The sequence below is a fragment of the Triturus cristatus genome, chromosome 7 (genome assembly GCF_964204655.1).
Source record: "Triturus cristatus chromosome 7, aTriCri1.1, whole genome shotgun sequence".
In the NCBI taxonomy this organism is placed as follows: domain Eukaryota; kingdom Metazoa; phylum Chordata; class Amphibia; order Caudata; family Salamandridae; genus Triturus; species Triturus cristatus.
This window is the reverse complement of record NC_140590.1, coordinates 825,666,497-825,678,168: the sequence shown is the minus strand read 5'-3', so window position 1 is coordinate 825,678,168 and position 11,672 is coordinate 825,666,497. Positions and strand designations below refer to the sequence as shown.

Here is an 11,672-nt window from a genome sequence, read left to right as displayed (position 1 = left end):
TGCAAAACCTACCCCAATTCTCCCTTTGTTGTTGCTTTTTTCCAGCGATCATGCTTGAAATTAATGTTTCTTTTACTTTGCCTCATTTTGGTGATGGTAGCCTTCTATAAAAGACAGTATTATCGTCATCCTTCATACAATGCTATCCGTAACGGGCAGTCAACAGCAGGTGTTAGCGTTACTTCAACTCACGGGCACGTATTATCGACCTCAGAAGACTGACAAAAAAACGTTAGCCACATTAAATGTTCAAGCACGGAGCCAAGTCCAGTGGGCAATAGTTTCCTCCAGGATTAACGTTGGTGGTGAAGATCTCACACCACGCTAATGGATTTTAGTGCCTGCTCCAATATTTTAGGGCAAAAGTTAATTAATTCATGCATTTGCCAATCAGAGGGGAACACTAATGCTGTTGGTGAAACCTTATGTCTTTCAATAAGAATAAGGTCACTGATGGACTTTTATTTAAAAACAACTAAAACCCATAATAGCAACATTCAACCACGGGCCTTGATAGCAGCTGTACTCTGTTCTGCGCCAAGTGTTCACTGAGGAGCACAAACTCACTTATGCGCCAATGGAATCATTGATTTCAAGGCCCTCAACTACATTGGCTGACTATTCAAACATGGTCCCAATGCCAACATGGCTTGATACCGAACCATGCTTGCATCCAAACAATGCTCAATGTCACCTCTTCAAAGTGGATGCAAAATCTGGATTTTAAAATGGTTTTCAAGGGACTTGACAACTGTCTTTCTTCCCCATATTTGTTCTGCTCACATCACTTATCTTTACGAGTAATCGTCCATCAACTCCTATTACAAGTCAAGAGATCCATACAGATGAATGACGGATGCAAGCACTTCCCTAAGGTACTGTGTCGATAGTACTAGCCTAGTTACACGTCAAGTGTTTGTAGCAGGTGGATCACCTATGTTAGGCAGATATTGCTACATTTTAGCTAACAAGCCACTGTGTTTGAATCCCAAAGTCTACTCTGCAAGAGAAAGTCACTACTGCACCGCCCACGTCAAATTCCCCGATTGCAGAGATCATGAAGCCCCTCCCTCAATAATGGTAATAAATAGCAACTTATATTCTGCACATCTGTAGATATTGTATATGCCCTAGTATTTTTTCATTTGTACTTGTTTTAACAAAATATATTTATTCAAAACCAGGATGCAGGGGATTAAATTTGTGCAGTGAGCTAAAATCACGCTGTCTATTTAAAGAATAGTTTTCCTGAGTAAACTAAATGATATTTGCTGTCTGTGACACAGTAAAGGGTGTTTTTCTTATGCCAGTTTTGCTGTACTGTGGTAATAAACTCTAATTTGACTTTTGCACTTTAGTAATAAATGCATTTATTAGTGCAATTGTTCTAAATAACACGTTTTATTCAGCCACATTTATTTTCACTGTCATGGCATAGATATAATATACCTGCATACATACTTACAGGCACTTTCATTCAGCCATCTTTATCCATTGGTCTGTGTCAATCATAATTTGGTTCCACCCACTGCAGCATACAACATGATGCAATGGGTCAATCCACTTCCGCCAATGGCTGTCTTAACTGCCAGGGACGGCATTTTGAAAAAATGTGCACATCCACCTAGAATGTAGCCCACTTCAGTGCCAAGGCTCTTGGACCAATCTAAGCGTTAATTTCTTCTTTGATGTCATGTTTGTGTATGTTTTGAAGGGATCTTATTAGCTTCTTTTTTTTGCAAATATATGCATGACACTTATAGACAGAAGCCTTTTTACTTTATATTACTTTTTATGCCAATTGCATGTGTTAAAAACATTAAATAAAACAACATTCTAGACATGGCAAGTTCAGATCTGTTGGCTTTACCAATGCGTGTACTTAGAAAGGGATAAGTGCTGACACCTTCCACAGGCTTTGGGAAGAGGAAACCGTGGTAGCTGTGTGCAGACAGAAGAGTGGGACATCGCTGCATACCACAGGCTCAGTGAATCCACATAAAATGTCTTGACTGCATATTCCAGATGTGGAACATGTTTTTAGAATGTTCCTCTCAGGGCCCCTCTGGGTAGTCACTGTTGTTCGCATGTAGAATTGTGCATACTCATCACTTACAGGCAATGCCGTTAGTGAAAAGTGAATGCACTGCTTACGCAATGAGAGGCGGGGAGGATGTACTTCTTTTGGAGGGACAGGATAATTCAATAGTTTTGCATGGACAGTTGTCTGAAGAATTGACCCGAAACGAGAATGTATTATTTATGTCTAATGCACCCTGTAACAGTCCATAAAATGGGGGAATATACCCCTCCTGTTGAGAGTTAGGGATGTGCCTCTCTTGTGGAGTGGAGGTGTACCACTCCTTCATAAAGGGGGTCTGTGTATACACTGCTACTGCTTTATGGGTGGAGATTAGCCTTATCTCCAGAGTTTCAGCCCACATCTGTAGAGAGGGCAAACACACCTTCCATTCAGAGAGGAGGGATATCCTACTGACATCATACAGAGGCTTGTATCTATGTTTGTAAAGGATTGATTATCAAAGAGAACACCGAGCCGCACCTGTCGAGAAAGGGCCCCACCATGCAGAGATAGGACTGAAACACCAATGCAAAGCCCGGCAAATCCATTGTAACCTTAGGCTGGCATAAAGGAATGGGAGGCATACTGATGTGAAGGGTGGAATGTCTATTTAGTATCAACGTAAGATCCAAGATCATTAAGCCTACCCCAAGCCATTACATGCCACAAACAAATATACAAATGGCAAATGAAGACAACCACAACAGTGAGAGGATTCACTTACCCCATCCTATGCACCACAAAGTGAAGATTCATTCATCCTACCCAATGCCTCCATCAAGTTTGTACACGGTGCTTGAAGATATCAATGACTAGGTATTCCACTAAGCCCCATGCTTGAACCACATTCACACACGCATCAGAAGTCACCATAACCAGGTACACCCTAAACCCACCTCTGCAACATCTCATTAATACTTACACACAACAACTGAAGGCCAGCATGAGAAAGAAACCCCTAAACAATTACTGGATTGCTCAATCAGAAATACATAAGCCATCTGAACTTCAGCGTGCCCAATGGATCCCAATAAAGGAAACCTTGTCTCAATTCAATAGACACGTGGCTTTGCGGCAGTGTTCTCATAACATCTTGCCCTTCCTGCACAGGATGTAACAGCATGGCTAGCAAACACAGGAAAGATGATCTCAGCATTCATAAGCAGAGAGCCAAATGCACTATGAGTAAACTCTATTTACTTCTGGTACAAGGTTATCGGATGAAACTAGACTATGGCTCCAAAAACCCATTCCATCCGTGCCTTGATGGTGAAGTGTTATATAGTTTGGCTTTTCTTTCCAACAGTGCTTTGCTCTCAGAATGAACATTCCTGTTGAACAGTAGAGTGTCAAAGAGCAAGAGTGCTATATAAATTCGCATTCCTTTCATAGCAGAATTAAGAAATATTCAACAAACATAACAATTAGAGATTTGTGTTGGTTTTCCTTTTGCTGTATGTCATTATTTTACTGCCTCAAGCTACACTTAAAGTCAGACAACATAAAGAAATTCAAATGCAAATATAATGCTTCACAGCAGATAAAGATGGAGCAAGCAGGATCCAGGATGTTGGGAAAGCATCAAGAAAGGACGCATTCCTAATGCTGGGTAATAAGGCATGTCCTGGGCAGCAACCTGCTTCCAACAGTGGGCATTTTGCCCAACAGAACTCTGCTTGTGACAAAGCCAGCTGCTCAGAACAAGGGGAGTTATGCTCCCAATGGCAACTTCCTCTGCTTTAGAGGTATTGTCAGGCACAATTGTAAAGCAAGTTTAATCAGATTCTCTGCATTTGGAGAAATATTCCTTTACCGACGTACATAATTAAGAGTGCAGAGCTACCCAGCGTGTCAGAGAACAGACCGAAAACAGAATAAGGAAAATTCTGAGTATGTGCAAAGCAGTCTTCTCACCACACACAAAAACTATGTATCTGTTACGCTTCAAAGTATGGTCTCAATGTAAGGAAATGAGGCTCACTTTTTTAAGAGTTCAAATAGACCTCATGTAGAGACGCGTTTGGAATCACAAATCAGCATCTGGCATGAAAGCAGGACAAATGGTCGGCACACACATGGGTGAGGTTACACCGTCAACCATATATAGTTTTTTTTGTTTTTTACGGAGATCTCAATTTGGACACACACCATTCTTCCACACTTGTTTGTTTCAGAGGGCGACCTTCTTCAATCCTTCAACATATTCTACATTAGCCAACATTGGGGCTTGACTGTGCTTGGGCATTTCCAACGTTTGCTAAGCTCTGATTCGTACACTGGGTGTGCGACAGGAGAATATACGATGGGAATGGTGGGCACTGGAGGTGGACAGAAAGGGAGATTGGGCAGAAAGAGGGATGCAGTCGGTTACATCATGTCTTGTTTTCGTCGAACATGTCCAAGGAAGGCTCAATTGTTGATAGTTCAGTTTCGTAGCCCAGGCTCCGAGGAGACAGCGAGTTGCGGTTAAAGAAGAGGGCACCTGAAAAGAGAACATATATGGTTATCAGCAAATGGGAAGGGCTTAACCAAGCAACTATTTATATTTTAGTCTTTATAAAATAGCCTCACCATTAACAACATAAATCATTAACTCCTTCGTCGAAAAGTAATTTTTTTTTACGGTGATGTGACAGACCTGCAACAAAGGTTATGCAACTTTTTATTTGTTACAGTCTGGTGTGCCATATGTGTCCAGTCATCTAGAGGTTATAGGCGGGATAGTCATATAAAGCTTTCAAAACAACTTATAACTACAAGAAGAAGGATCTCTGAATCAGACTCTGATTCTGTGATGAGCCTGTGAGATTATTTTTCTAGCCAAGTGGCTTCAATGGTAATTTGTTGCTACTATCATCTTTCCCTCGTGGATAGATTTGGTGATTTGTAGGTGAGTAAGAGTAAGACCTCCGTCCCTTGGTCTAGGTCCACTCTCTCCCCGCAGCTCCACTGTGCCGTCTCTTGCCTCCAGACCCTGACCTCCTCCTTGGGAGATTCGAGGCTGCTGCCCGCTCCTGCGCCTGCTGCCCGCTCCAACTGGGACCAGACTGCCTGCAACCACCGTAACCTTTCTCAGACGTCTGTTACTTAATTTTTTTCCTGTTGTGTCCCTGTTATTGTGCCCATCTGTGTCTTGCTCTAATTCCACCACTGTTTTTATTTTCATGTGCCTACCTGTTCCTTTCGCCGCTGCTGACCCTGCCGCCCCTACCCCCCGGAATTTCCCCGCTCCCGCCTCCCAGCCTCTCCTCCATCCCACCTCCCCTACTTAATGGCAGCCGCGTGCAGTGGGTGCGCCAAAGGTACACCAAAGGCAAGCCCGTCTGCGCCCGTCCGCGACTCGACCGCGGCCAGCTCCAGGAACCCGGAACCTCCCACTACCCATCGCTACGACACCATGACTCTCCTCGCACTCAACCCTGGAAGACTTAGAGAATGCCAACAGGCCTCGCCGAACATGACCCATGGCCAGTTCTCCTGCCTCCACTGACGCCAGACCCTCACCGCCACCCCGGCCTCCAACACCGCCGACGCCAGCACCGGCGACACCCTAAAATGCATCCTCCTCAACGTACGCTCAGTACACAAACACGCCATGGAAATCTGGAACCTGCTCGACTCTCTCTCGCCAGACATCGCCTTCTTCACAGAGACCTGGACTAACGCATCTTCTGCCCCCGACATCAGCACGGCCATTCCAGATGGACACAAGATCCAGGAGGGGGCCTCGCCATCGCCCACAAGAGCACCCTGCGTCTCACCACCTCCAGCGAAACCTTCCCCTCCGCCAAACACCTGCACTTCCAGATCCAGACCACCTCCAAAGCCACATTCCGAGGAACCCTCATCTACAGACCCCCCCAGCCCGAACACCCTTCGCCACCACCATCACGGACTTCATTGCACCCTACGCCGTCGCCTCAACAAACTACATACTAATTGGAGACCTGAACTTCCACCTCGACAACCCCAGCGACCCCAACTCCACTATCCTTCGTGACAACCTCGCCGGCATCAGACTTAAACAACTCGTCAACACACCGACCCACAGAGCAGGACACACCCTCGACCCCATCTTCGCTGCAGGAAACAGCGTCCAATTCAGCCACACAACGCAGCCGCCATGGACCGACCACCACTGCGTACATTTCGCCATCAACAAACCCAAGGCACCCAAACCAGCCCCACGTCCACCACAAAGGACCTGGAGCAAGGTTACCGACCAGCAACTTAACTCCACCCTCACCCGAGACAACCTCACTTGGGCACCCGACGCAAACGACGCAGCCAGAGAACTCCACATCTGGATCTCCAACTGCGCAGACGAGCTCGCCCCGCTACACAACCCCGACACACAACGCCCCAGGAAAGCTGCCTGGTTCACCACCGCTCTCCAAGAAGCCAGACGCACCTGCAGACGCCCGGAGATGAACTGGAGAAACACCAACACAACCGAAAACCACACCACCTACAAGGACGCCATGATGGATTACCACAACCAGATCAGAGCCACCAAGAGGAACTTCATCCACAACAAAATCCTGGCCAACTCCACCAACTCCAAATAACTTTACAGTGTCATTCAAGAATTTACCAACCCACGCAGCGAAGCCACAGACATCACCCCATTCCAAGACATATGCGCCAAACTTGGAACCTATTTCCACCTCAAGATCAAAAACCTCTAAAACAACTTGATCGACCATCCACCAGGCGCCACAGAAGGCTCCCAGCCCCCCAGAAACACCAGCCAGCCCACCATCTCCAACTGGACACCGATCACGGCCGAAGACACCGCCTCGACAATGAAAAGCATCCACTCGGGGGGGCCCCACCGACCCTTGCCCCCCTCACATGTACCACAGAGTCGCAGCCGCCATCGCACCCTAACTACAACGGACCATCAACACCACCTTCAAAACAGGCACCTTCCCAGACGACTGGAAGCGCGCAGAAGTCAGACCCCTGCTCAAGAACCCCACAGCTGACCCCATCGACCTCAAGAACTATCGGCCCATCTCGCTCCTCCCCTTCCCAGCCAAAGTTGCAGAGAAAACAGTCAACAGGAAACTTGCACGATTCATTGAAGAGAACGCTGTCCTCGACTCGCCCCATCCGGATTCGGAAGCAACCACAGCACAGAAACCGCCCTACTCGCCGCCATAGATGACATCCGAACCCTCCTGGACCAAGGCCACTCGGCAGCCCTCATCCTACTCGACCTATCAGCGGCCTTCGACACCGTCTCCCACCGTACACTAGTCGCCAGGCTACACGACGCAGGCATACAAGGAACAGCCCTGGACCGGTTCCGATCATTCCTCACCGGAAAAAGCAAAAGGATCAGACTCCCACCCTTCCTCTCTGACCCCACGAAAATCACCTGCGGAGTCCCACAGGGTTAATCACTGAGCCCCACCCTCTTCAACACCAACATGGCCCCCCTCGCAGCCATTGTCCGACAACACGGCCTCAACATCGTATCCTACGCTGAGGACACCCAGCTCATCCTCTCCCTCACCAAAGACCCCCCACTGCCAAACTCAACTTCCAAGAAGGAATGCAAGATGTCGAATTCTGGATGACCAACAGCTGTCTGAAGCTCAAGGCCGAAAAGACAGAAGTCCTCGTCCTCGGTACCACCCCTTCTGCATGGGACAGCACCTGGTGGCCGACCGCCCTCAGAAGCTCACCTGCCCCCTCAGACCACGCCAAGAACCTCGCCATCGTACTTGACTCATCACTCACCATGAACCGACAGGTCAACGCCGACACCTCCAGCTGCTTCAACACCCTCCGCAAGACCTTCAAGTGGATCCTCCCTGAGTCAAGGAAGACAGTCACCCACATACTCATCACCAGCAGACTGGACTATGGAAACGCACTCTACGCCGGCATCAACAAGACCCTACTCCGCAAACTCCAGAATATACAGAACACCGCCGCCAGACTCGTCCTTGGCATCACCCGACACGAACACATCAGCAAACATCTACGAAGTCTCCACTGGCTCCCCGTGGAGAAAAGATTTACTTTCAAAATCCTCACTCATGCCTACAAATGCCTACACAACGGACCCAAATACCTCAACGACAGAATCAACTTCCATGTACCCAAAAGAAACCTCCGATCTTCCAACCTCGCACTCGCCGAAACCCCATGCATCCACAGAGCCGGGGCAGGCGGAAGATCCTTCTCTCACATTGCTGCCAAGACCTGGAAAAAGCTACCGGCAGACATCAGACACGCCCCCTCCCTGAACACCTTCAGGAACACCCTCAAGACCTGGCTCTTCGGCTAAACAGATCTGCAGACCCCCCCCCCCCCCAGCGCCTTGAGACCCTCATGGGTGAGTTGCGCGCTTACAATTCCCTGACTGATTAAATCAGATACCCCACTGAAGTGCAAGTGTTACAGGTAAATAACTCCTGGATTAACTTGCTTTGTACTGGATGGCAAGCAGCACCTTTAGAAAGAGGATGGAACTAAGTAGAGAGAAGTAATAGTGTTTTAACTCTGCACATCTTGTTATCCACCAGAATCTATGATGTGCAGCCTCGTGAATTGAGCTACAGAGCTCTCTGTCTGCTGTTGGCTAAAGTAACCACTCACAATAGTGCCACAACAGCAGTCTTTCTTCTTGTTGGGCGGGGCGAATACACCATACAATTCATAACAACAAATATTACAATACAATCTTAACAAGTGTCACTGGTCCAAAAGCCACAGACGGCCAGAGTTCAGTGACTATTTTCTGTTCTACAAAGCTTTTGTATACAGAGTGTTTTGCTCCTAATCAAGGATGTGAAAATGAACCTGATCGAGATGGACTGATAGATGTGGAAACCTGGAACAACCCTAAATGTAAAACAGGTGTGGCCTGAGCATCGCAACACCCGGTGATGCACAGTCAGTTGTTCGTCCCTACAGGGCTGGCCATGTATTAACGCTACAAAGAAAAGTTATGCGATAGTCAAGGCGACCATTACTGGGTAAAACCTAACGTCATATTTATGGACCAATTCTTTCTCAAGCAGGACCACTGGCAGCATGAATGAACAATGAGCACACCCCTGGTTTACTACAATGGGCTGCCAAGGCTGATCCAAACACTCTGAAACCACAACTGAAGCCTTCAAGCAGCCAACCGAATACATCGGGTGTAATGACAAACACAACAAGAGTGAAATACCCCATGCTTGACACAATACACAAAAAAACACCACCTCAAAGCACAATACTTTATTTATGTAGGCTTCGAGCGCTGCCTGAGACGACCCTTAGTCAGGTGGCAAATTCAAAGTGTATTCCATAAAAGACATGCTGCTAATGTTCGACTAATACGATTTGGAAGATCACGGTTGCCTTTTAATCCAAGAAAGTACGTTTGTTTTTTCCAGCAGCATCCCTGTGCCAGGCCAAGGCTTGCAATAGCGGGAGGGGAGGAAAGGAAAGGGTCTGTCACCACGTGAGAGGCCCTCATTTCCAAGGCCAATCTGTGAATCAGAAGCAAACCATGATAAGCGCGCAAGCACGCACGCACGCACGCACACGCACGCACGCACGCTTGACCTTCCAGTCTTCAGATTGTGTCCCACATCCGTGGGGGTTGTGGCTATCACACTCCAGCGGGAAGGTACTGTGGCTCTGAGACGATTGAACTGGTTTAAGTCGAATTACTGTTGGAGGCATGGAGCTCTGAGAAAACTCTTTTGGACAATCTTAGTTGGGCACTTTCCTTACACCAGCACCGGTGGGGGAAAAAAAGATCCTGGTTTCAAGCTGGTGCCCTGATAGATGTGATCTTTTCTGTTTTCATCATACAAACCCTGCTCACGATGACTCAAAAGGCATGTGCGTCAGTGATGGACTATCACCACAGTGGCCTGGACTATGGCAACATCCGTTATATGGGATTGCCACATTATCTGTTGCACCAGCCTCAGTTTATCCAGCAGCTCTCCAGATATTGGGCATTAAAAGGCTTGAGTTGATTCACAGCATCTCACACTAGTTTCCTTTACGATGGCCCATTCACTTTGCAGATACTCATACTCAAAGGTTGCAGATGTAATGCACGGCGTCAGATTCTACCCTTTTAGGGAATGAAAACGTAAGGGGGTATATGTATTAGCTATCTTGATGATCTGGGTGCCTGGGGCTCTACGGTCCCCTTAAACAAGCATTTGCAATGCAATAGGTCTCGCATTACTGGAAGTTTGAGCTATTGGCGTTGCATTATTATTAGCAATGCCAATAGCTGAAAGTTTCAGTAAAGCGAGACCTATTGCATTGCAAATGCTTTTGAGACGGTTGCCTTGTCTTGCGAAGAGGGTGAGGGAGAGAGAGGAAGCATGAGAGGGAGGGGGAGAGAGAGAGAGAGGAAGCATGAGAGGGAGGGGGAAAGAGAAAGGAAGAGGGATAGAGGGCAAGAGAGAGGGAGAGGAAGAGGGCAAGAGAGAGGAAGAGGGGAGAGAGAGGGAGAGGGACAAAGGGAAGTTGGGAGGGGGGAGAGTGGGAGCGGAAGAGGGGTAGAGGAAGAGGGGAGACGAGATGTAAGAAGAACCCTTTAAAGGAAATGAGAAGGAGGTAGAATTTTGAATGCTTTTTACTCTCCATTGGAGGGTACATATAAGATTGAATTGGTAACCAATCTTTCTTCCTTTGGAAGCACCGCTTAAATTATAATTGATTTGTGTACTTATACCCGTGATAAGAGCTGAGTGCATAAAATTCTTAGGCACTCAAAGTTTTGGCAAGTTTAGGAAACCATTCCATCTTCATGAAGCTTGCAGACCAAGTTCACCCTGTCCTTCCTTTGAAGCACTAGACGATGTTTCTTTCTTAATACTTATGTTTTAGTGAGTACGGTTTCTGAAGAAGAGTCTGCTTTCTTCCTTAAAACGTGTTCACATGCATCTATACTGGTGTGTATTATTTGTTTTGACTGCTAGGTAGCTCAGTGAGCTGAACACCTAGCTGCTGAAACAGGCAGTGACAGCGAGTCAGGAGTTAAAGTTTCAACAATGTGAAATCATTCCTCAGTCCTTTCGAGGTCAGCAAAGGGAGTACCATTAAAATAGATAAAAGTAACATTTGCTGTTTACAGCTTATACAACTGCAGAAATGCGTATACGGTGTTAACATAAAATATATTGTTTTTTTATTTTACTCTAAAGTGAAGCTCGCTGGTGAAAGGGCTGCAGATATTTTAAAGACGACGAGCAAGGCCTATTATCTATTGCAGGCCCATTTACAAAACAGGCTCTTTTCCACCGGTGTCAAATTGTTGTGTGAATACACAAGGTTGGACGAAGGGAGTATGCTCAATGGTGCCCAGCAAGCGTGCAGAAATTCCACAGACAAGAGAGATTTACAGGATTACCTCCGAGGAGTACACAAGTTTCTTTAAATGCAATTTATCTTATGTAGCTAGTATCCGGAAGGTCTGGCATGGATTCTCCCTCTTGGATGCTCGTCGGTCTCCTCTGGCTTAAAAAGGCAAAAAACATCCTGATATGGAATGAATACACAAGACTGCTTGCTACTTACTGACATTTTTCCCTGGATCTTGGAAGTACCGGCACGA

The 11,672-nt window shown here is 46.8% G+C and overlaps 1 protein-coding gene across 3 annotated transcripts in view; it reads right to left on the bottom strand.

Moving 5' to 3' along the window:
* Positions 1-1,772: 1,772 nt before the first annotated feature.
* Positions 1,773-11,672, bottom strand: part of RNF130 (ring finger protein 130) — a 798,965-nt gene continuing 789,065 nt past the window's right edge. For all 3 annotated transcript variants that reach the window (XM_085617744.1, XM_085617745.1, XM_085617746.1), the window contains one exon: positions 1,773-4,565. In XM_085617744.1, coding sequence (XP_085473870.1) covers positions 4,550-4,565 — 16 coding nt within the window. In that variant the 3' untranslated portion in view covers positions 1,773-4,549. The remainder of the gene's footprint in view (positions 4,566-11,672) is intronic.